Source organism: Agelaius phoeniceus, chromosome 3 (assembly GCF_051311805.1).
Source record: "Agelaius phoeniceus isolate bAgePho1 chromosome 3, bAgePho1.hap1, whole genome shotgun sequence".
NCBI lineage: Eukaryota > Metazoa > Chordata > Aves > Passeriformes > Icteridae > Agelaius > Agelaius phoeniceus.
The window spans coordinates 6,817,834-6,844,911 of NC_135267.1; the positions used below are offsets into that span (position 1 = coordinate 6,817,834).

The 27,078-nt window shown below is 40.1% G+C and overlaps 1 protein-coding gene across 1 annotated transcript in view; it reads right to left on the reverse strand.

The window, feature by feature from the left end:
• Window positions 1-27,078, reverse strand: part of RCAN2 (regulator of calcineurin 2) — an 85,015-nt gene that overhangs the window by 51,833 nt on the left and 6,104 nt on the right. Inside the window, exon 2 of the mRNA XM_077176507.1 lies at window positions 25,177-25,403. Coding sequence (XP_077032622.1) covers window positions 25,177-25,401 — 225 coding nt within the window. The 5' untranslated portion in view covers window positions 25,402-25,403. The remainder of the gene's footprint in view (window positions 1-25,176; window positions 25,404-27,078) is intronic.

Genomic DNA, 27,078 nt, shown 5'->3' on the forward strand with positions numbered 1-27,078 from the left:
TTTGTTTCAACACTTTTTCCTTGCAGCAAGCAGAGCTTACTATAGAAAGCTGATTGCTTCCTCATTGTTGAAAAGACAAAAAAGATTCAAGTATTAATTTGCAATTTATTACGAATTTTTAAAGTAGTATCTGTGCATTTTAGTCACAAACTGAGATTTTATAGTCAGAACTTCATATTCATCCTTCAACTTGAGATAAACAGGCAAAATCCTACTTCAGTTCACTGGAGATCCCACCAACTATATTACAATTTTCTCAGGCCACAGAGATAAATTTAGGCTCAGATTTTACAACACACAGCAAGAGGCACCTTGGTTGTACCACCTGCTCTCTCAAAGGATCACTTGGAACTGCTTTGTTTCATTCCATGGCCCTGGTTTCATCAAGTCAAACAACAAGAAATTCATGCTCCAAAATGTGTGTAACACAGGAAGGTCACAACTCTTTATATTAGCACTAAAAGAGCGCTAAAGAGAGTTCTAACATTGGATGATATCCAGTGATAGCAACCCCTCCTCATGGCAAGGATAAGCCCTGCAGCTGATGCAGGAATTTAGACTAGGAAGGAATCCCAGTGTGTCTCAAGCATGTTTGTGTTTCTGGGACACATGGAGGCAACTGGAGACAGTCACAGACCAAGAAACATTCCTTGAAGGTAACTGAATCACAACTTGAACAAAGAAAATAGTGTCTTATCTTTTGGACAGAGCAACTGAAAGAGCTACTGATTTCTGTTATGTCAATGTCCTTGTAAATCTTAAAATGTGATGGCCATGTCTGGCTGCCATTTACATATTTTACAGTATTTTACATACAGTATTTTACATTTAGAGTATTTTACATACATCAACAATGCAGCCAAATTTCTGAAGGGACACGGACCAGGCCATATACAGTGATCAGATTTTAAAAATAACCGGTTTCCCAATAAAACAATTCCTTTAACCAAGCTGCAGATTGTCTCAGGACAGTCTGTTATGTTAGACTGTACTAAAAGAAGCCCACTGAAGCCTTCAAGGCATCACATTCACTGCAGTGATGGACATAATATATAAAATTTGCACACAAAAAGCCCCTTGCTAAGCACCAGAAGACTCCCATCAGTCTGTCAAGGCTACAGGCCAAGGGAGTGCAGTGGTCACAGACCAGGGGCACTGTGCAGCCACAGGGGCTTGCACAGAGCCCACCCTGGCAGCCACACAAACCCACAGGGACTGAAACCACACTCACTGATAAAGACACAAATCCTGGCATCCCTGAAGACAGTCCCAACTTGCTGCCTTGTTTCTGTAGAGGAAAGGTGGATAACAGACAGACAGGTTTCTATATTAACATCCACTTTCATGCAGAGTTAGTTACAAAGCTGTAAAATAAATGTTCAAAAGCTACTAAATATCACAGGATCATAGAAGGGACCTTTAAAGGTCATCTAGTCCAACCCCCCTGCAATGAGCAATCTGTCGAATCTGACCTTGGCTATTTCCAGGGATGGGGCATTTTGAAAGTACAGATTACAAAAGCTTTTCTGGAAGACAGAGTAGTTACCAATACAAAATCATGCCACAGAGAATCTTCAATGCACTGCTAGGATTTTTTAAACATCAATTTAAGTCTAGAAAAAAATTAGTTAAATTTTAATGGCCCGCATCTTTGACTTTTCCTCTAATGCCTTTGAGCCATTCCCCAGTTACAACTGCTGTATTTCAATTTGCTAATTAAATTCTTCCGTTTATCAGGATAAACGGAAAATAATTATTTTTGCTGGATTATTTACTACTATACAAATTTCTGAAGTAAAACATTTATGCAGGCTTAATGCTCAAAACCAACAGCAGTTCCTAAAATGTAGGCAGAATTACAGGTTAAGAACTATTTTAGCAGTACTTCTAGAGGAAAAGGTGATGAAAGGAATATTTTTTCAAAGCAAAATTTTAAAAGGCAGAAAAAGAACACAGAGGTATTTTTTCTATTGTTTAGAAGTCATTATTCTCAAACAGGGATTGTATAATCAATCAGGACAGCTGCGTGCTGCAACCAATAGAGTATTTTTTAATATGCAATAATTTTCTGTCCATAATTCTTTACGTGTAATAATGATGGAGAATTCAGTTGTACAGAATTTGCTTTGTCTGGAATTGAAGTATTACTTCCCTTGGTGAATGGGAAGCCAGAGTCACTGGTATTTACAACAAGAATTTGTTAAGTAACAGAAAACTGCAGAACTTACATAAATAAAAGTGGCCTGAAGTCCATGCAGTTTTAAATTCAAAGGAAAAGAACAAACAGATCCCAGACAGAGATTTCAGTCTTCAAAATGGCAGATAACAGACAAGCAAACCCAAGCTTCTTTCTTTCCAGTATCTCAGACCTCCATTTATCAATGTACAGAATCTGCTGCAATCTGGAAAACCAAAGTGGCTGAACTAGAAAAAGAGATTCCTGTGTTCCCTCTACATCCTGTTTTTGCAGAATAAAGTTTTAACCTTGTCTCCTAAATAATTTTGAGATCTCATTATTTGAGTGCTTTCTTGCTTTAGTGCATTGTTTACCAATTCTAATAAAAAACATCTGAAACTTGCACTTCAAATCAAAAGCAGGGCGTTAGGACAACCTTAAATTTCATCAACCTGGAATTGTGTCACCAACTCATAAAACCCCATGACTGGACAAACATAAACACAGCTTTCTTAAATACAGGCAGAAATGTGGTAGGTAAGCACAAGCCTGCACAAATTCAACAGACGTTTGGAAGGTGTTTGAAAGAGATCACTGCAATCCATACACCTGAATGCTAAAATAAAGCAGCAGAAGTTTAAAGTTCGACTCTTTTTGAAGAGAATTTTTAATAGATTTTTGTCTCGTATGGTTTATCTCAGATAAATGAATGGGGGATCACATATAATAAATAATTTCAAACAGAAAATTGCTAATGCAGAGAAGGCAGGACTGGTGCAGAACAAAGTGCAGAAGAGGAGAACACTCCCTTCAGTGCCAGCAGCAGAAGTACCAATCCATGGGAAGGTTGTGAATATCTCCTATTGAATTGTATTTTTAGCAGCAATTTTATCTGTCATATTCATGACAACCCACGTGTGACCCATGAGAACTCATGAACAGGTCAGCACTCACAAATCCGCCGATGGCTCTAAGTCTTCAAAGCATGAAAGATCAGGACTGGGACCAAAAGCTGACCAGGACCAACAACCCACATAAGATAACATAATTAGCATTTGGAAAAAGCCACTGCATTCCCAGGTTTCAGGAGCAGAATACTTCCAGGTAAAGAAAGAGAAGTGATTATGTCACTTCACAACACCTCAGCACAATTTAAAGAGAGAGAGAGAGAGAAAAGATGTTTGTGGCATAGGAAGTGAATAACTCCTGTGATTGAAGAACAAACTCCAAGATGTCTGTGGGAATGTTAACAGGACAGGATGATTGGCACTGCTGTGGGAAAGAAAAAGAGAGGAGTGATTTGAAGGATTTTTAAGTGTGGGAGGGAATAAATGCAGAGCAAAGAAGGCGATAAATTTGAAACGGAAATGTAAAACAGCAGCATGAATACGTAAGAGCAATTGCGTTGGAGAGGGGAAAAAAGAATCCTGAGCACATTCCTATCTCACACCATTTTACATCTTCCAATACATCAGAATCATGGGCACAATGATTCACAGGGAAGATGTTTAACAGCAATGCTGAATAATGAAATAGCTTGGGAGAAAGCGTGGGAGTCGTGATACCCAAGTGCATGGTCAGCTCAGCTCAGAGGCTCCGCTGGTCAAACACATTCCTGCAGCCACAGAATCAGGGAAAGAACAGTTCTTGAAGTTTGCTGAGCACAGATAAACTTAGATTGATTGTCTGGGCCTGCCACCTGGAACCACAGCAGAGGTGTTTGCAACACACTCAGCATAAAAGAACAAAAAAGGCATCAGAAAAGGAACAAGTGTTTGGTTGAAGTCACTCAAGTCCTTACACTGCCAGCAAAGCACACATAAATGAACACTAAACCAGGCCAACTGGATGTAAGCAGCCAGGTAAGAATTGGGAAGCTGAATCAACTCCAGCTTTTGTAGTGATGACTCAAATCAGGAGGAAAAAAGCAATGATCCAGGACAACTTAAAAAAGATTCCTACCAAAAGAGCCAATGAAGCACCAACAGTGGGTTGTGTCTATCATTAAACTGGGAATGCAGTCTCAAACCCAGATCTAACAGGAGCTTGTTATAACCTAAAGAACATGCTAGAAGCTATTTTACTTCCAGAGTGATTTTCATTTGGGTAAAAACTTCAACAAGCGCCAGTCAAAAAAGTGCCCAAATTTATGTAATAAAGTCTGTGATAAAATGATTCTAAGGGGTGCTAAATCAGTATGAGCAATTGATCATTTTAAGTTGTCTGCAATGTGAGGGCAAACAGGAACCAGGAGCAGTCTGATACCAATACATCAACACTCCTGAATGTACCAAGAAAACTCTGCTTTATAAAGAGCTTTTATAGGAATGTGTTGCATGAAGTTGTGACTTTTTTATTAGGGAAGAAAGATGAGTAAGAATCAGGGAATAGCTGCAGCTGAAGGGCAAGTCTGGAGATTATTTAGTCCAACACCCTGCTCTGTGCAGAGTCAAACCAGAGCAGGTTGCTCGGGGTCATGCCCAGTCAGGATTCAAATATTTCCAAAGACTGAGTTCACAGTCTGTCAAGGCAAACTGTGCTAACACTTGATCACCTTACCATATAAAGAAGGCTTTATTGTAATTTTTTTTTAATGTTTTAATTAATTTTCCATTTTTTCAGTTTGTGTCCACTGTATTTCTTTTCACTGAACACCACTGAGAAGAGTGTGGATTCAGCTTATTCACTCTTCTACAGGAGATGCTTACACTCAGCACTGGCCCTAGCAGCAGCCCTAGGGGTGCACCACCAATATCTGACCTCCAGCAGGACTTTGTGCTGCTGATCTCAACCCTTTTATCTCAGCAGCTGAGCCACTTTTCAATCGTCCTGTTGTGGTTTAACATAGTTTAGTTTTTAGTTAAGGAAAAAAATCCATGAGCTACAGAAGTGATTCCCTGTAAGGACCTTGGCAGCTTCCTTTGGACCTGACAGAACCAATCAGCTGGCAAGTTTTGAATCTTGACACCCTGTTAAACCACTTAAGAGAGCTGAATATGCCTTTGTAAGATCACATTTAAAGACAAACAAAGCCAGGAAAAACTCTCTTGCTTCCTGCATTTCTCTCGAGTGGGAGAAATGGAAAGGGTGAAGGCACATAGAGAAAACAACATGGAGACACCAAGGTCAGTGAAAAAGGAGTCAAATCCCAGATGGGAGAAGAATGAGGAGATGCCTTAGTCTTGGGCTGAGATTCTCTTGCAAGGCTATGGTGAAGACAGAATTGATCCATCAGACATTTTTTTCCCCTGTAACTCATGGAATGCACTGGGGGGATGTAGTGTTCCAACTACAGCCATGAGCAGAGGCACCAGTGTTGAAACAAGCAGATGCTGAAGTAGCTGAGATCCAATGAGAAGCTTGAACAGAGAGAGATGAGAAACCTTGCCCCAGGGATAGAAGAAGAAAACCTCTGTTCCCAGAGATAAAAGAAGGGAACTTTTGTTTCTATACTAGAGCAGTTCATCCTTAAAACTGCACCCCAATAAGCTGAAATGACCCATAGTGGTAGTTGTGGGAAGACACCAAAGCATGGGAGAGACTTCACGATTGCAGATTTGTGGGCAGCTGCTATTTGTGAAAATTAAAACCATGAGAGAACTGGTTCTTGTGGAAAAGACTCCATGGCATGGCAAGGGAGACTCCTCTCCCTAAGCGTACTTCAGAAAAATTATTTTAGAAGTGGTAAACTGACTGAAAATACCAAATTTTGTCTCTTTATGTTATCAGAGAGGGGGGAGGAGAAGTCTTCTGATGGTTTATTCTGATTTCTTATTATTTTTCTTTTAGTTCTGTTAATAAAGTTTTCTTTATACCTTTTAAAGTTTTGAGCCTGCTTTGCTCTCCTCCTAATCCTTATCTTGCAGCAGAAAATGAGTAAATAATTCTAGTGGGTGCACTGGCATTTGGCCAGCACTAGACCCACTACAGCTCATCACTGTGTACTCATCTAGTACCTCCTTCAGTAGCTTGTGCCTGGGGATGGTACAGGGGCAGTGCCAAGAGACCTAAAATCAGGATAAAGGGTATCTACTGCTCTGCCCTCATCCATTGAGGTCATCACTTCAGCACAGACTATCATCAGGTTCATCAGGCATGACTTTCCACATATTTAACATTTCACACTATAATTTAAGGAATGAACCAAACACTACATTTAACATTTTTTCCATTATTTGCCCCTCTGTTCTTCATTGTCTCTCTCCACATCTGAAATTCAGCTAAGCACACCCTAGTACAACCACAGATGGCTGTTCAGTAGCTTCACAACACAGACTTGTAAAGATCAGAGCACAATCCATGGTAATGTGGTCGTCACTCGTTATCAAAAATGTATTTTTCTTTTAAAATGTTTGAGAGAGTTTACATGACTAAGGCTCATGCTATATATACCCCAGGAATAAATTTTAAGTCTCCATAAGCAGGTAAGAAAAATCTCAACTACCATACATTTCACACACACAACAGTATTTTATGGGTGCAACTGTATTTGCATTTAGTTCAGACCAGGATTGTGCTTTTGAAGCAAACCTCCTGACAACCCTCACCTATCACACTTTGTTCCACACCACTGCTCAGGCTGAGTGTGCAAATTGGATTTCTTGGAAAAAAACTGAAGTGGAAGAGGCATTCCAGGCATGCTCACTCCAGAGAACACAAATTAGGTTAAAAAGTATTCTGAAATACCACATCCACACAGAAATACAACAGACTCACTCTGGCAAGATCTCAGCCCAGAGACAGCTTCCTTTAGCAGAGGTTGTCAGAAAGTAAGAACTTCAGCAGAGGGTATTTGGCCACTATGTGGAAAAAAATTAAATTTAAGCAATGCAAGAAAGATAATGTCGGTGTCAGAATGCTGATCTAATTTCCACTTCTTCCCAGTCATGCAGGAAGGAACACTAAGTATGAAAACTCCTGATTTGTAGTAACAACAATGCAGAGAAGGGCCAGGAATATGTCCAAATAAAAGTAGGATTTTAAGATGCTTGCAACCACCCACACTCCCATCTATGGCAGGTTACACACAAGGAAACTCTACATTTGCCAATCAGACATGAAAAAGGCTGACACCAGACTCAGTGAAATCAGTTTTCTTCAGTAGGTGTCAGTCCTCACATGGAAAGATTAAATGCTTTACAAAACCCTAAGAGAAACACAGCACAAAGAAATGACTGACTGCTGAATGACCTTCAAAAGTCAAAGAACAAAAAAACAGACATGTACCTAAACCCCCATTAATTTCCAGGATACTCCAATAAACTGCCACGTAAACATATGTGTTACAGGCCAGCAGAATAATCTACCTTGGAAGAGACCTCTGGAGGTCATCTGGTACCAGCTCTTACTCAAGGCACAGAGAGCTTCAAGATCAAATCAGATTGCTCAGGGCCCTGTTCAGTCAACTTCCAAGAAAATCTTCCAAGGATGGAGGTTCCTCAGCCTCCCTTAGCACCTTGATTCACTGCTTACCCATTGTGAAAACTGGTTTTTCCTTGTAAGTTTTGAGGTGGGAAATTCTGACAGGGTTTATTTGCTGCCTTCTCTCCTCTCATGGTGCACATGCAAGAAGAGTCTGGCTGTCTCTTCTCCACACTCACTTGGTGGCAGAGGACAATTAGGTCCCTCCAGAGTCTTTTTCTTCTCCTTTAGGCTGAACAAACCCAGCCCCACACACAGGCTGTCCTCATTATATGCTCCCCTTCAGAAGCCCTCTCCATCTTGTCTACACCTTTTATTTGTGGACAGAAGCCCAACACAGGACATGCTGTCCCAGATGTTGCTTCACCAGTAACTAAAATAAATCATCCCCTTCAGCTGCTGGCTCTGCTCCTGCTGAAGCAGCACACAAGGCAGTTACCTGGGACTGAAAACTGGAATCTTAACGTGTTAAAATACAAAAACCTCACGGTGAGAAAATAGAAATGAAACACAGCTGGAAGCAAATCTACCCCTGTCTGCTGCATCCTCAGAGATAGAAGGGCTTCCCTGTGGGGGGCTTTCCATCCAGCAATAAAGTGGCTTCCTGCACTGCAGGAAACTCAACATGTTCTCTGATACCCTGGGAAGTCCCTCTGCAGTTTGTGCTTCTGTCTTACCAAAACTGTTACACTGCAGGTCTCTTCCTCTTCACCTTTCTTCTCCCCAGCTACTTCCTGCTCTGAAAGCTTTTCCCAGGGCTCAGCTGCCTCCAAGGAAAAACTACATCTCTTTGTCCATTCAGCAGGTTTCAGGGTCCAGTAGCTCATAGAAGGCAAACTGAGCTCTGTAAATCACTCTCAGACATTTAAAAAAAAAAACCACCCAAAAATAAACCCCCAAAAAAAACCCCAAAACCAAACCACGGACAGAAGAAATAATACACTAATACTAAGCATTTAAATATTATGCAAATATCACCTGTTTCTTAAGCAATTTAAAGAGCTTTGACTAAGACCAACATCTAAATGCTGACCCAATGATCTCGTTTGCAAGCTGAGGAAGTATGGGCTGCATGAGCAGACTGTTAAAATTAGTTGAGAACTTGCTGAACTGACAGGCTGGAACACTAATTATCAAGTGCTCAACATCCATTTGACAAAAAATAACGGGTGAATATCACAAGGGTCAGTATCAGGGCACAGACTGCTCAGTATCTTCCTAAGCACTTTGGGCAACAAGACAAATTGCAAATGTGCTGAAAAAAAAATTCACTTGAAGGATAATACAGACGTCATCTCCCCAAAGAGGCTGTGGAGTTGCACAGAGTTTTCAAGAGCTGATGAAAAAACGTCAGAGTTGACCTCAACTAGTGTTGGCAACAGTCTTAAACTTGGAGGTAGAGGCTGGACCAGATGGCCTCCAGAGATCCCTTCTAACCCATGCCTCTGTGATCCTGTGAAGATGCAATGCAGGAACTTAATTGCTCAGGACAACAATAGTAATTTGGGGAACAAACACTCCCAGTGAGGAAAAAGCATATCTTAGTCTGACACATAGATGCACCAAATAAAACACTTCCCATTCTACTCAAAGACATGTTACCACTCTCAGATTCAAAAAGGAGTGTGTTGGTTTCAGACCTCCTCATTACAGGTTCTTAATTATAATGTACATAAGGAAAAGCAAGGAGATCTGCTACTTGCAGACTCAAAAAACCTCAAGTAGAGAGAGAAGTTAAATTCCAAGTCAAATAATACAATATACTTCGTATTGCCAAGAGCTTAGAGAAGAGTCTCTCTTCTGTCTGACAAATCTCTGTCAACTCCTTCTTGACTGCCACTTAAATATCACTTCAAGCACATTTTAAATACCTCACTACATTTACCCAAACTTTCAATTACAATATAATTCATCACAATGACTTCTGAGCATATAAAGCCATCCTTTACCTAGCTGGCCTATAGGATCTTCCACCATTGACAAGAGAAATAAGATGTATACAGGGTTGAATTGCAGTTTGAGAAAACTGTTTTGCAAATAAAACAGCAACTCTTACAGTGATGAGTTGTCTCTCTACCTAAAAAATTTCTTGTGCCCAGTCTGAGTTGCTTAAACTGCTCCAGAACACCTTTGTTTGAAATCTGGCAAGCAGACTTCCTACTGCTGTTCTTAAAATTACCTGGCTGTTCTACTAGTCCAAGAAAATCACAGTGAGCTTCCATATCAGAATTATTTTCCTGAAGGTTGTACACACACTATGTGCATATGCACATGCAACACAGAAAAACAAACAGCAAAATAAATTCATCTGGTAGGTAGGTTTAATATCTGCTCTTACATATTCAAAACACAGAAAAAAAGTAATAATCACACTCAGTTCATGCAAACATATTATGCTAATTTTTTTCCACACACAGCAGAAGCATTTTTTGTTATTACCTTAGAGCAGGAAGTTCTTAATTAAATGTTCTGGCTTAGGATTAATTGAAAAGTCCAAGTTGCATAAACGACATGATATCACCAAGATTACTTAGGGTATTAGAGGGACATGAGTCATATCTACCTAAAAAAAAACTGTTCCTGGCATCTCTAGTGTTACATTATTCATTTTGGTTGTGTTTATTCCTCTAGAGTCTAGGACATTATATTAGGTGCTGAACTAACAAGCATCACAGTCCTAACTCACTTAAGATAACCAATAACCACATCAAAGAGACCAGTCCTCATCGCAAGACTTGAATTTTTTTTTCTTTTTTTCCTTATGTTTTATGCATTTAAAACTACTGATGTATTCAAATATTTCAGGAAGCATTCTCTTCAGTCCATTCATTAACTACCTTTTCATATTAGACAGGGACTGTACCCATTAGGCACCAATTAGCTCTGCTAAGTATTTCTCTGCATATCTGGAGGACATTCTACCTCCCCCACAAAGATAAGAATACCAAAGACTTCTCCCCACCCCTTAGCAGTCAAGTGGAGAAGGCACAAGCGATATATTCTTAAATTAGAAGATTCAAAGTTAAAAGTAGAGCTTTTTATCAAGTTATTTTTGCCAAAAACAGTCTCCTTAGCAAGGCTGTGCTATGAAAAGCACAAGTACTCAATCTTCTCATTTAGCTCAAAAAACACTGTAAATGTATTTAAATAATTCACTACTACATATTTCAGCTGATCCCATTCATCTAAACTGGGATGAAACTTTATCCATCTTATGCATTACCTTGCTTTCAAATAATCCTATATACTTCAGTAGGGTTTTGCCAAATAAGACAATAAATATGCATAAACATGGATCAGATTTTAATCTTCTTAATGCAACAGTACTTCTCCTCCTTTACTTTCCCAAAAACTACAAAAAAATATGAGGGGCTTCCTGTAACAGCCAGGCTTAAGTGCCTTAAATCATTCCTGGGATACATTTGCTCTGTACAAGTGCCTGACAGGAGGCTGTATTCAGGTGGTCTCTTCTCCTGGGTAAGAAGCAAAAGGATGAATGAAAATGGCCTCAAGTTGCTCCAGAAAAGGTTTGGATTGGATATTAGGAAACATTTCTTCACTGGAAGGGTTGCCAGGCATTGGAACAGGCTGCCCAGGGAATTGGTGAAATCACCTTCTCTAGAAGTGCTCAAAAGGAAGGTGGATGTGGCATTTGGGGACATGGATTAGTGGTGCCCATGGTTGGACTCCATGATCCCAGAGATCTTTCCCAACATAAGGACTCTGTGACTGCATTTACCCCAACAACATCCAGCTACAGTGGGTGGAATTGTGATGGTGTCCTTGTCAGGAGAGAAAGATAAACCTGTACACAATTTGGGTCCCAAGCCCTAAACAGACCAATAATCATTTGGTTATGCCTCCTCTCCACAGCACAGAGAGCAAAGCTGCTCCATGACTGAGGATTAGCTGGAATCTCACATTATCATTATGCAGCCCTTGCCAGAACAGGATTTGATTTACAGCAGCCCATGACAACAGCATTACATATGCCATATTTATTAGGATTGAATTCCTTCTCAGTAGATGCTCACCAACATTCAGTTGAGTGACTCAAAGCAATAAATCTATTTTAGGTTTTAAAGAAAACCTATGACAAGCAAGACAAAAGAGAAGTTGCCTTTAAAACCAATTTAATCAGTGGGCTGTAAACTACTCTAGGATCTAGCTAAACTGTTCTCCTCCAGTTTGCCCCTTCTCTCAGCTTTGTTACTAAATCAGGTGTAATCACCTATTTACACCACTTTACCTGGTAGTGCTGCTGGTATAGTCACAAAGGACAACAGAACCTATTTTACCAGGTTTCCAAGCAAGCACAACACAGAAATTATTTCAGTCTGACTTCCTACCTATATACAGGATACCACAGATGGGAATAAATGCATAGAATAAGAAAAGACTTCAAAAATGTTGAAGATAAAATGCTAGAGGCTGAGTTCAGGTGCTGAGCCACAATACAATCAGGCAATTAAGATCTAGGTCCACCACAGGAAAAAACACTGCAAAAGAAATCTGATGGTAATAATAATTCCTCTGTAAAACTATTTTGCAGGGCTGAAATGAAACTGAAACACATTTAGGGGGGAACACTGTTGTCCTAACTCCACAAAACTAGCACAGATTAAAAAGTGCATTTTGTATTTAATATTCCATTGGTGGGGTATTTAAATCTACATTCCTTAGCATCTATTATCTTTCCCTCTTCCAACAGCAAGTGCTGTGTGGTGCAGGGACGAGTCAGCAGATGGCACCCACGAACCAGAGCACAAACACCCTGCTGGCCCTTAGCTCACACACATGGGCTGGGTTATTCACAAAAAACTGGGATTTCTTCCTGTACCAGCCAGGATTTTCCCTCATACCCTATAAATGGTCCAAGTGTGTATAAATCAAGTTCACCTTCACTACCTAGGTGACTTGCTGCATGATATTCAGATGCAAGGAGACATCAGAAAGAAGTGGAATGGTGCTTTTCACTTTCATAATTTTAATCTCAAACTCCACAGGACCAGTGTTTTTACCCCAGTTTACATCAGTTTCTGTGCAAGAATGCCAGTTGCAAATACTCCCTTTCACCTTGCCAAACACACACCTAAGATACAACCTCAAAAAATAAAAAAGAAAAAAAATCAACATATTGATGTTGATGCAATCGAATTAGGCAACTTAGGTCAAAAGCCAGAAGGCATTCAAAAGAACCTAAATTTCTCTCAAAAACCAGTATCACAATACTGACACAACTCATGTTTTTTAGGTCTGGGGTTAACAGCAGTCCTTATGCTACAAGAATGTGGATACAGGGTAGCTGAAGGTCCTCAATAACAAAATAAGGTAGGGAGGGCATTAACTGTCAATGTGGAAGAAAAAGCAAGACAGGTACTAAATATTTCAAGGAGACTGGACTACCCAGAAACTCTATACTGCATATTTGCAGTACATAAACCACATAAAATTCTAAAAATGTCACTGTATTCACATGATTTTCACCTTATAAAAAATTTTCTGAAATTCCAGTGCCTGTTATTGTTCTCATTCAAACTCCATCATCCCTTCTGCCTTTTAGTTATACCACAAGAAAGTAGCTGGTTTTTACACAAAACTAATTCTCATACCAAATGCAGATCTCTGCAACACTTTTTTTTCTTCTTCCTCCTGTTAGTTAGAGAAAGAACAGGCTGGAAAAATACAGGGTTGTGCTGAGAATGGAAGACATGGAAAAATCTCATCTTCACTCAAGCTACTGATAAGGTGTACATCCATCTTTTTCTGTTTCAAGACTGACAAATATCAGATAAGGATTTAATTCTTAGGCCTGAAGTAAACACATGGAATTCAGACACGTAGCTTGGACCAGCTATTTTAAGCAGCTGCTTGTGCTGTCGCCACACGGCATCAATCACATCATACATTTTAGATCAACAGAAAGACTGGGATGCAGCAGGGTTCTGAATAGATAATCAGAACTGTGCTTCACTACATGACAGCTCCACCAAAAAAAAATCTCAAAATCTAAATACATGCACAGGACAAACTGCATCTGCTATATATAGGTCAAAAACCAGCAGGGAGTCAGAAAAACTTCCATTCAGAACTGTAAGAGTGATTGATTAAGACAACAAAACAATTTCTTTGGGACATACTTATTAAAAGATACAAGCTTTTTCATTTAAATCATTTGAAATTGGAATATAAAAACAAGAAGGCAGATTATATTCCTAAGAAACACTTCTATACCATTTGGGCTGTGTGTCTCTTCTTCTTAACTGTGAGGGAAACAGGAGCAAATCACAGGAGCAGCTGCATCACAGAGCACACAGCAGGTAGAATGGACACCAGGTAAAGAAATACCTGAAAAGAAGATTTGTAGTTAAAGATGCAGAAGATAAAGGGATTTCCAGAAGGACACAAAAAGGAAGGACAACATAACATCATTCTGTGATATATTTCCACAGCTCCTGTTGGCAGCAGCAGACTTTAAAGGAATTTGGAAGTGTCTGTGACCAAATCCCTCAATCCGACAGTTTGAAGCAGCCCTACATGTTTATTCAGAGGAACAGGATCACCAGTATGTAAGAACTGAATGGGTCCATAAGTTGCTCATTTAAGCATCTAATATTATATATCCCAAACTGGGTCTCTGCTTGTTGAGGAAACATTCCTGGGAGTATCCACACAGAAGCTTTGCAAAGACAAAAAAGTGAAAGCAAGCAGTGCCAACTTGTTGACGTACATTAAAAATGTTTGATATCACACAGGAGGCAGCCTCTGGGCTATGTCAGTGCTCTCAGTCTGTACATGGCCCTGTCCCAGGAACTCAAAGAAAACCATGTAAAAAATAACTTCAGTCCCCAAACTGGCAGAAGGCTGATTCAGATGGCCCTGTGGCTCAATGCAACACAACCTCAGCCATGTGAAATACCCATTCCCTTCTCTTCAAGACTGCTGGTATTTCAGCCTGAATGAATTGACTTTGCTTTCAGTCAGGGACACCAGAAAATCCAGCTGCTCAACAATAAACAAAACAAAACCAAAAAAAGGAAAAAGAAAAAAAAAAAAAACTATCACCAAAAGCTTAGAAGAAGAAATAGAAAAACAATGAGTTTTTTCCAAAAGAGTAACAAAGAATAAAAATGAAAGAAACATGGGTTACATGGGTTTCTTGACTTTATCACGGCTTTTGGTACATGTCAGTCTGATATGGAGGCCTTCACACAGGGGACATCTCTCCACCCCCCCCAGCCAATTGAGGGCTGGTACCTCATTTACTCAGCATCTCCTGAAGTTCCCAGCTTGTTCTTCCCTTGTAAGGCAGCCACACACTGGAAACACAGGGATGAAACCATCCGATTTCTCCCCAGTGCTGGATCCAGTAAAATGAAATGGAACATTTCTGTATTCTGCATGCTGCAGTCTTACAATGTCTTTATGCTTTTTTAACTCACCACAAGGCCAGGTAAAGCCAACACACGGAGATGTGAGTCCACCCTGCTGCAGCACAAAAGTTGCTTTCATTACTCTCTTGCCAGAGATATTGTAATTTTTTTCCCCATTTTACTGTCATCTTAACTTCCAGCTCATCAGTCCCTATCACATGGAAGGTTTCTCTTATCCCTCTGAGACAAACACTTTACATCTATCATATCTGCAATGCCTCTGCTTCTGGATTAAGTTACAAAGCCCAGTACAAAAGTTATGTAACTTAAGCAGGGTAGAGCATCCAGAAAATGCAATCAAATTAGAAGAAAACAACCTAAAAGTAATCACATTAAACCAAGACAATTTTTAAAAGTACATACACAGTACACAGGAGACTGAGAATTCCAGCAAAATCCTCACTGGTGGAATGGTAACAGCAGATCTTGTTGAGCTGTTCTCAGGGATTGGACCTGAGAACAAAACCATGGAGAAATTTTTGCACTACTGCAGCAAATGCTAAAATTCCCATCAGCTGGAAAAGAATCAAGAATTCATCTGGCACAGAAGAAAACATGTTTTCAAATGCACAGAAGTAACTGATAATTTGTATCACCTTGATCAACTATGATCAGATTTGACCTTTGTGCTCAAATCTGTTGTGGATTCTTAATTAATGCCACAATCTTAAAGCCACCATCTCTCCCTTCCCCACCCTGTATTTTCTCACATCACCTCCCCATATCCCTCATTTTCTAAGATAATATTCCTCTCCAAGCAGTATTTTTTTATCCACCTCTATTAACCATTAGTTTATTAATTGCATTTAACTCTTGCACAGTGTTAACACATATTTTGTATTAAATATTTGAGAAATTCCCTTAAATAAGTAGAAATTACAGTTGTAAATTTACTGGTTTGAATGTGATTAAACTATAAGGTTGCTTCTGTAAATGCAGTGTCTTTGTGCACTGCTAATGAAGGCTGACCTTCATTTAGCAGCCTTTTCCTTGGGCCAGAAAACTGATATCAGAACTTGTGGTTGGATTAGGACCTCTGATGCTATTAAAATAAAGAACAGCTGCTGTCCTAACCACATTAGAATGGCTTTACTGCACTTTTTGATTACTATCAGCTAGAAAAACAGGATTTTTGTTGACTTCAGAGCGACAGTTTGCTGGAGGGAGAAGGGCAAAACTGTGTTTGATTATTAGCAGATATTTGCTGATAAGAACTTCTTAGTGGGACAAACCAAAGACTCTTCTATAAGTTACATAAAGGCAGCTTTTCCCTTTGGGAGCTGTAGCTCCTGCTCGTGTCAGCAGATACCAGAAGGGTTGACTTCTTCCTTTAATATGCAATGTGCCAGTTTCAATGAGGCCCAAGGAAGTTCCTGCAGAGTTCATGGCTGTGCTTTATTCCAAGTCTGACCTGCTATCTTATCATCTTGGCTTTTATTGCTTTATAAAAACATGCCATGACTTAGATTGCCAGACAAGAAAAAAAAAGGGAAAAAAAAACCCAAACAGGAGTAACACTGCTCAAGAATAGCAAGTATCACCAGTTACAATAAATCTTATCATCCCAGAAAACAGTATATCCTGCTATCATCCTGGAGAAGAAAGGCTCAATATTCTGTGCCCATGCAGTCAAACTCCAGTATTTTCAAGAAGGATAATCAGAAGGAAAACTCTACCAACACCAAAACTCAGGCAGCAGAAGTCCCTGGCTGAAGGCCTGTTCCAGCTAACCCTGGTAGAGTTCAGAGGAAAGCCACACCAGCCTCAGTGTTCCAGGCCAGATTCAACTTCCTCAAAGATCAAAAGGCATTTGAGTCCAGGAATTTAGTTCAACCTATTACAGGAGACAGACAACTGCCAAGTGGAATCTTAACCTAAATTTGTACAGTGTTTAGGAATATCTAAATCAGACCTACCCACAGTTAATCCTACAGTGACCATTGTGCTGCAGAAAGGAGTAATTAAGAGGATGATTTTTTACTGACTTACACACAAGACTTTGCAATTCCCTATGGCTCCCAGAGCCTGTTTACTCATGTCATAACTGAAGGCCCTCATAAACCTTAGCAGGGATTTACTAACACCTTTGGTAAAATGTCTAATTATTCAAAAGTCTGTATTTTAGTAGAACTGGTAAGAAAATCATATTCCTGAAAAAAAAAAAAAAAAAAAAAAAAAAAAAAAAAAAAGAAGGAAATACCCTGAATGGTCCTTTCCCAGGAAAGATTTCCCACCCATCCTGGTTTGAGATAACACATTCCCTCTAGACTGCAAAGTAGAACACAGCCACAGAAAGCCAACACTGGAAGAATTTTTCCATAGTTGCTCTTAAGGAAAAAAGTATGTTTCCAAATTTAAAAAGCAGACAGTAACTGCTGTCTTGTGTGTTCTGGAAAGAACATTAATCAGGTTATTTTTGTAATTTACAAACAACTAGTATAGTTAAATGCTTTGAAGCACTACTTCAGATTTCAGCTGCAAGGAATACAGGCCTACCTTTAACCCAGTTGGTTTTTTGCCAGGCACGTTCTCCCATCGAAACAGGGGCATTTGTGCTACCAAGAACACTGTGCATGGATGGGAAAATAACCTCAAGTACTGTAACAATTATTAGACAGCATCCACATGACAGACAGTGGCCTTTCAGACCCAGAAATACTTGTTACTAACTTGTTGGTTGGTTGAGGAGTTTTTTTTGTTTAAAAGGAAACAACACCAGCAGCACCACAAAAACACCAAACCACATTTTCAGAGCAGAATATTGATGCAATTGAGGAATATTCAGAGCTGGGTAATTCCTGCATGCTAACTGCATCATCTCCAGAACAACCCAAGAGAAGATGGAAGGAATGCCTAAACTACACTGACAAGTCCTTACAGCTTCTTTGGAAATTCTGCAGATCACCTCAGAGGAAATTACCATTAGACCCTATATACATACATAAATGCAAGTTGTCTTGTTAAGAGCTACAAGAACAGCCTTAAATCATCTCCTTATAAATATGCATTGACATTCTGAATATGCAAAACACACCAATCAAAATTAACTCATTTTCTGCCTCTGAACCACAATGAATACTCAACAGATCCCAAATGTCAGTGAAGGTGAACTTCCCTACTTCCCCTTCTCCAGTAAAACCTCAGCTCCTTATGGTTACTGTGGCTTGAGACCTAAGGAGTTCCAGATGCTGAGATGCTTTGTGGATCTTACTGCCAGTCATGGTTAGAGAGTTCACATGCTACAGGACATCCAACTTCATGAAGTTACTGCTTTTCTTATTGGAACTCCTCAACAGAACTCACACCTGACCTGTGAGCAAAGCACAGGAACAACAGCTACAGGGAGGAGCTGTGACACCACATCCCATTCCATGTGCCAACACAGAGCTGGATAACAAGGTCCAGCAGCTACACCATGGGGTAAAAGGGAGGTTTATGAATGACAAATGCAGAATAGTAGAATAGTTTGATTTGGAAGGGATCTAAAAAGATTATCTATTCCCAGTCCCTGCCATGGGCAGGGACACCTTCCACCAGACCAGGATGCTGCAAGCTCCAACCAAGCTGGCCTTGAACACTTCCAGGGATGGGGCATTCACATCTCTTGGAAACCTGTGCCAGGGCCTCATCACTCTTACAGTAAAGAATTTCTTCTTAATATCTAATGTCAACCTACCCCCCTTTGGTTTAAGGCCATTTTAAGGCTAAATATCAACAGCTTGTTTAAGTTGGAGAGAGAATGTGCATAATGAGGCTGAAAAAATCAGGCTTACCACTCCAGCAGTCAGATGGAATATCAGATTCAGAGCATGGAAGATCACAGGTGTTTTCAGACAAAACACTGTATTTCTCAGAGATGGTTCATAGGAAAAGTTTTTGAAATTAGTTACAGAAAAAAAGTGCAGTAGAAAATGAACTTCAGGGTGCATATTTCTTAACACAAGAACAGCCTCCTAAAGCTTTATTTTAGTGCTTCCAAAAGTGCATACAAAAAAAGCTGTGCCTGGCTGTCTGCAAACAAGCACCCAGGGAAAAGTGCAAAATAGGATTCCCAGGGGGCAGCTGTGATTCATGAAGGACACTGCTCCTGCAAGCCACTCTTTGCAAGCTCTCTGTATTTTCATTTTATTAGATGCACAGACAGAGCATAGTAAAGAAACACTTCCATTTTCACAGAATGATAGGGAATAACACTCATCCCATTTATAAAGCAGGACAAAGAAAAGTAGGTAGATACCACAGCATGAGGCACAGTCTGCTTCAAGCAGCTGCTTCTGATAATGTTATCATATCAACCAGCACCAACCTTAAAAGGTAGAAAAACTGAAAGTAAAACAAAGCAACAGCAAGTGTACCAGGAAGGCAAAGTGAAGCCTGCATTCCTTTCCAGCCTTGGAGCCTGACTTCATCTTTGCTAGGGTGACCTTCCACTGGGTCCAGGCTTGAATACTAATATTAGACTAAAAAGAAGTGTGCCACCCTCTAAATATAATGATGACTCAATACCTAGAGGCTTTGGTGACGTAATATGAACAAAGAGATTCTGACTTCACAATCTAGATGCTTAAAACTCAAGTCAAAAGGAACAGATTTTCCTTCCCCTGCAGACACACATCCTGCCTAGAGCCTCCCAGAGCATCATCTTGAATTAGCCTGTATGAAAAGGGAACTGAAGAAACATTTCACACATGGCAGCAGACACACTGGCTCCACTTTGTTTAAAAGGAGCACTGAACAGACACATTTCAATTATCTGCTTCAGCCAAAGCAGAAAGTTTCAGTTCCAGAATTAACATATAAAAGTTAAAGACAACACAGCACACCAGTGAGCAGTCCAGTATCTTTCACTGAACCTTAAAAATAAAAATAGCAGCATGAAAATGGACTTTGTTGAGAAATCTGAATGCAAGTACAAAGGGAAAAAAGCCTTTACAAGTAAGGCTACAAAGAGCTCTTAAAGCATCACCCTTGGACAAATATTTCAGCACTTACCTGAGGGAGCCTGAAATATTTTTCAGGATCCAAGTTCAATACATCTTAAAAAATAAAGTCAGAGGAAGTTTAACAGAGGCTTCTCCAGTAAGAGCAAGCAATCATCCAATATATGTAAATAAAGCTGTAATGTGAAAGAATCCCTCATGAAAATAGTAATTGTTTTCATAATAAAGTCCTTCTATTAAAATAGGATTATCTTTTCCATTGGCTTGTTAGTTTGACTTTTCTCCTTCCTGCCCCACCCCACCTCCATTAAGCTCACAATTCAGAAAATGCATTTTTAATCACCTTCACTCCCCAATCTTGCATTTCCCACACCGGCCCTCAGCATCAGAAGAATTAGAATACACTTCAAGAAGTGTTCACAGAATCACAGATTGGAGGAGGTTGGAAAGGACCTCTGAGGGTCAACCTTTCCAACACACCCCTGGCTCAAGCAGGGTCAGCTTGAGCTCAGTTACCCAGGACCATGTCCAGAGAGCTTCGAGTATCTCCATGGGGAGAGAGAGACTGCACCACCTCCCTTGGCACCCTGTGGTAGCACTGCCACAGTAAAAAATGTTTCCTGATGCTCAGAGGGAACCTCCTGCATTTCAGTTAATGCCTGTGGCCTCTGCTCCTGGCACCACTGAAAAGAGTCTGGTTCAGCCCTGTTTGCATCCTGCCTTCAGGGGTTCACACACACGGCTCAGATCCACCTGAGCCTTCTCCAGCTCAACAGGCATAGCTCCCTAGGCCTTTCTTCAGAGCAGACAGGCTCCCATCCTTTCATCTCTGTGACCTCCCTCCAGTATGTCTACATCTTCCTCATGCTGGAAATTCCAGAACTGAAAACATTTGATCAGTATTTTCTCATGCAGAAATAACAATATATCTCCTAAGTGCTTAGATTACATTGGCAAGAAAAAGCACTTGGTGGACTTTGGCTATCACTGCCTAGGCAGCTTCACCATAACTAAAATGCTCAGAAACTCATGAATCATTCTTTATCTGAAATAAAACCATCAGGTTTAACTGGTACTCCTTCCAATTTGAGCCAAAAGAATGGTAAAAAAAGGAGCATGCAGCTTCTAAAATGCTCGAGGAAACACATCCTTCCCTCATGAAAACATATTCTAATAATGAATATTATTAGAAGAAGAAGCTAATAATATTAGCTTTGTGTAAGTGTCTCCTGAGGCACTACAGCATCTGAAGAAACCATCCCAAGAGACAAAGATGCTTCACTTTGACAGTGTGTTTACCAGCCCCAGCCTGAAGGAAGTTGGAGTCACAGAACAGAAAGGTTGGTTTTACAAACAGTGATACATGCATAGCAAAAGCACAACAAAAGAGTTACCAGCCAGAGTTTAAAGGCTATGGGGAGCAATTAATTGCTGAAACACTCGAATGCCCACCCTCAGGAGTTATCAGAGTCATGGCCTTTGGCTCACCAACACACTTGCTTTATCAGGAAAGCTAAAAGGAGCAGCACCTCCCATTCAGTCACAGTACCAGCCAAAAATAAGTCTCAATTTTGCCATATCTTGCTCACACATAAATAGTCCCAGCAATGTGACAAAACCCAGGGTTAAGGCGTAATTTTTTTTTAATTTTTTTTTGCTTCTTTACAGTAAGACTTCCATGACCCAACCAAGTCAGTGCTGTAGACTCCAAAACACCAAATTAACCTGCCCCTACCATTAACAGCTGTATGCCAAAACAAATGATCAGAACACAGGACAGTGACAGGGGCACAACCGAATGTGCTCCCAGCTTAGCAACAGATTATTATCCTGTTGGATAATCTTCTCCACACCTTTGCTGCACTTTAGGAACTAAAAAGCTCTGTATTTTGAGCACACTGTAAAGAAGATACAATTTCATTTTCCATAGGAGGAAGGCTGTCCATGATGGGAGTGGAGATAAGCAAAGCCACCTCCCCTCAGCTACAGCAAGCTGCTATCCTTCTGAAGCTGCTAAAACATCCTGCACAAATCCTTAAATGCCCATAGTATGGACCCACTTATCTGGGGCATTCTCCTGATCCAAGCACACATTTCTTTCCAGGAACACAGCCTGGAAGGTAGGGAACTATCTTTTGACCAGATGCTCTGTTACTGAAGCAAGATCAGCTGTAGGGAGCGTTAATCTATATTCCCCTTTTCTTTCAGGAAAGTCAGTTCCAAGCAGCTTCCTTGAAGTCTGATGGGAAACTCATCTTCAGATCCCAGAGTCCACAACTCTTCAGGCTCAGCATAGTGAGACCTCAGGGTGCCAGCCAGGAGAAAACACAAGCTGTGTCTTTCCCTGCAAAGGACATGGCCTTCAGCTGCCAGAATTCCTCACCTTGAGAGAATGAACATCCCAACTCAGGCTCCCTGCAGGTGCCATCATTGCTTTTGACAGGAGACTGAATCCTTTCTAAGAGGGATTGTAGACACACAGCACTGGTGAAAGGGTATTTCTGACACAGGACTCAGAACAAACCAAATCAGCTTATCCCCAGCACAGGTGTATGTGCTGCCAGGAGCTGCTGCAAGTCCACATTCCAGCACAATCTGGAATTTATCCTGTATCTGATGCAAAAGAGTTAAATGCCTTCCAATTAAAACCTGTCTTTAGTGAGTGTATTGCTTAGATATTAGTGTGTTAGAAGTCTGAACTTGACATTTCAGCCCCTTGGACACCTCAGATAATGCAACTTCAGAACTGACAGGGTAACTTCTTTACTTTAATGCTGTTCCATGCTAAAGCCACTCAGAACTTTCCACACCAAGTCAAACCAGCCATTTACAATGAGGCCTTCTCTGGCTTCCTTTACTAGCTAACTTGTAACTTCCAATCATGCCTTCACTTTACTCCTAAAAGTGCAGGTCAAGAGTAAAAGTCAAAAATACATTACAAAAAGCTTTACTTTCTGCAGAATGAACACCACAACTAAACAATTTTAGATATAACCAGTACTATAGTATATATTTTTAGAAGCTTAGTGTACCATTACATATACTTTGGGTCAATATATAATTGAAGATATGATTGTTAGCACCATTTATGAACAGTGATCATGTGAGATTTTAAAATTTAGCTTAGCAACTTGACAATATTTTTATTTTGAATTCATGTGTGCTCTTATCTTGCAGCAACAGTTATTAATAGAAAGGATTATGGATATTAATCAACTGGAAACACAAGAACATGTTCTACAGGAATAATAAAAACCATCATCAACTCCCCAGGTTCTTGGACTTAATGAGAAATCTGAAGGTAATCCCATCTTGTTAAATAGAGACTTAGAGGAGTAAGCACTTACCTGCAAACAGAGCTTCAACCCACAGCAGGCACAGGGCGTTCACAGACCCACGTGGCACAGAACATCCACCTCCACAACCCAGCTGCTATTCTTAAGACACATCCTTAAGTCCTGCAAGTCTTTGGGGATTGCTATCCCACATACTTACATAATCACCCATTCCATTTTCTAACTAAGCCATCAGCTAAATACCAGAATGCAGCTCTCAAAAGGGAAAGCTCAGGAGCAAGTGGGGATAGAATCTCTGCAGGGTAAACAGAGAGATTCTCTACTTCCAGGTGGGCTTCTGCTTTCTCCCTTTAAAATTGGATTTCAGACCCCTTCAATTTTAGTCAAGCTCATTACCAGATGGTGATAAAATTCTGGAAAATGGCAGAATGTAAATGCAAGATGCTTATTAGCAAAAGGCCTGTTCAATAAAATAGGGAACTGGTTTTCAAAATTGCAATTTAGAGTGCAGAATTTGTAATACATAATTGCCCATTTTAAAGCTCATATTGCAGCACTAATCTATATTACTCAAACATACACGAGACATTATTACAGAAGACAAAAATGCCTAAAAAACTAAACCCAAATAATTCCACTTGTACAGCCTCACCAGACATCACTTTCAGTACCTTTAACAGGGAGCCTGTATCCTTAGAAATCTTGCTTTATTCCTCTTATATCTGGAAATCCCCCCACTAAAAAGTCTTTGTCCATTCTGGCCAGCTCTGGTCCCAGTGATTTTGTAGTTTTATCTGGGTACCTCAGACAGTTTCTGGCAAAACCCACTGTACCACTGCCAGCTTGTTTCTGAATCGAAAATTCTGAACAGGACACTCAAGTAGCTTGAGATGTGCCTATAACAATTAGCTCAGACTCATTTCATCAGACAATAAAGCCCCAAGCTAGCAGTTTTATATTCTTGAAGTCTCAGTCAGAAATAGTACTAGACTAAGAAACAGGAACTGAATGCTTCCTACAAGAGTTGATTTTTTGTTATTATTATTATCTTAAGACCATGTTGTTCTCAACATTGTTTTAGATTAATTGCAGAGTTCAAAATATTATCATGAAGTTTCTCATGTGTTTTTATCTAGAAAATCTGAAGTGAATGACAGTGAGAACACAGTATTACTGAAAATTTAAAACATGCCAGACCTTATCTCTCTTCTCTACAAGTACATGAAAGGAGGTTGGAGTGAGGCAGGTGGTGGTCTCTTATCCAAATCAGCAATCAGTAAGACATAAGGAAAAGGTCTCAAGGCATGCCAGGGGAGGTTTAGCTTGGATATTAGGAAAAAAATTATCCACCAAAAGGGTTGTCAAGCATTGGAACAGGCTGCCCAGAGAAGGGGTTGAGTCACCAGCCCTGGAGGGGTTTAAAAGATGTGTATGTGTGGCACTTGGGGACACAGTTTAGTGGTGGGCTTGGCAGTGCTGGGCTAATGGTTGGACTCAATCTTAAAGGTCTTTGCCAACCTAAGGATTCTCTAATTCTGTGAGAAAATACAGAAAGGCAGCCTCTCATCTCAGTGATCTGTGATCAGCAAGCAGGAGCAGCCATCAAATGCTTGACTTTGCTATTCCCACCATCCCTGCAGCCAAGGTTGCCATGAAGACACAAACATCCATTTCAGTATTCTGCAAGTCTCAACAAAAGAAAAACATTTTTGTTGACCTCAGCTGACAAAGAGGCTTTTAAGCTCTTGAAATAAATGTCAAAGCAGAATGCTGCTGTTACCTTAGAAAGAAGTCATACTTGTGATCAAGTTTCTTTGCATGAAACTGATGAAACTGTTTCACTGACAGCAATAAACAGATATAAAGCACAGGTTTCTCTTACAAGGAAAATCTGGAAACAGACACTGTACCTTACTGTCCTCATCCTCAAACACGGACTGGTGAACATTACAGGCGAAGAGAGAATTTGGGAGATCATTGAAATCAATTATTTCATGAAAATCTTCCTCTGCAAAACATCTCTTCAGGCCATTGTCTCCATTGATAGAGTAGAGCAGGAACTGTCCTCCATCCTCTGGGATGCAGCCATACTGGCCAAGGCCCCGCATTCCAAAGAAGTAAGAATCTCCCCTCATCCCTGGCAGCAGAGAAGATAACATCACACAGTTACACAATGTATTTAAATGTTCCACATCCACAAGGTAATCCTGAGATTCTTAAGTCTGGTGGCTCTGTTTGTACAAAGTAAATTTCACACAATTCCAAGGCAACAATTGGCCTCTGACACAGGGCACTGAGACCAGTCTGACCAAGGTTCAAACAGGGGCTTTAACTTCATTTATTAGCACAGAAAATGCTTAAACATACCAATGCAAGTTTCTGAACACAAACAGAAGAGACATTACTTAAGGGCCCCTTGCCCTATGAGAAAACACTGTGCTGTATTTGGGTTTAAAAGAACCATGTTTGTTACTGGGCAGGCTGCTGGTGCTTCTGAGTCTGCAGCCAACTCAGGAAGCATAATGCTCAGGGTAAGAAGAACTTTGAAAATAACCTTGAAATTTAAACCAGGCTTCAAGAAAAAAAAAAAAAAAAGACCCTTATGGAAAGGAGCATGAACACAGCATGATCAAAAACCAGTACAACCAAGACACATCTCTGCTACACAGAACACGGCCAATTTTTTCTACAGTTTAAGTACAGAACTTGGGCTGGTTTTCGAAGCCCATTAGCAATTTCTTTGCATCTTAATCACACTAGGTAGCAAATAAAGTTAAGGGAAGAGTGGATTCAAGATGACTTTCAGCACTTTCAGGAAAGTCCTGCTGATTTTGGAGCCTTTATCCCAAATGCATCAGTAGAGAAAGGTAATTTTAAGGCACACAAAATGATGGGCACACATAATGAGCCCATACATTAAAAGGTATCACTACTGCTGTTATGAGAGAAAGCTTCATGCCAGCCAAGGGGAGTAAGTAAAGGTCCAATTAATGATCAGTGTGTTAATTAGTATTTAATCAGGTATTTAGCAGTCCTTAGTAGACATCAACTTATTGCATCTAGAGAGCCCCAGTGAGTTAACTAGAAGTTTACTGGATAATAATCTGTTCCCTTTTATTTGTTTCTTTCAATAACAATATACAATCATTAGCTGCTTTTCCTCCTAGCACAAGCATTTAGAGAGTTACATAAACTCAGTGTGCTCATCTGTTCTGCTCTGTCCTTGCTCTCTTGCATACTTGCTATTCTCTATAAATAGCTGTAAATATTAGCTCAAACACACTATATAGAACTGCTGTCCAAAATTAAACCATATGGGTTTATTACACTTAATCTCAGTAAAGCTATATTATGGAGCTAATTTGCCATGGCTGTGCCTTTCATATAACCTCTGCTCTGAAATGAGATTTGGATGATGACAGAGCACATCATTCCATAACATAAGGTTATGGAAATATCAGTAATTGTTATTGCTGGAGTCTCAAGGCTAATGACAGAAGTTCTCAAGTACACAAGCTGAAGCCATGCTCAAAAGTACTGTGTTAACCTGAGGATGGGGTTTCAGGCTATCAAATACACACTTTGCTTTCAGCAGCTCAGCCCAGTAGTAGCACAACTACCTCCAACTAATTTCAGTTTAGAAATTAAATTCTGATTGGAAAGAGGAAGCCTGAACAAATGGCAGAAGAGATGGCTACAATTCAGGAGTACATGTTAGTGTAGGAGAGCTCACCCTCACAGCAACATTGCCTCTGGTATTTGAACCAACTCACTTAAGCTTTATGTTACTGCACATTTCAAGGTAAACACAT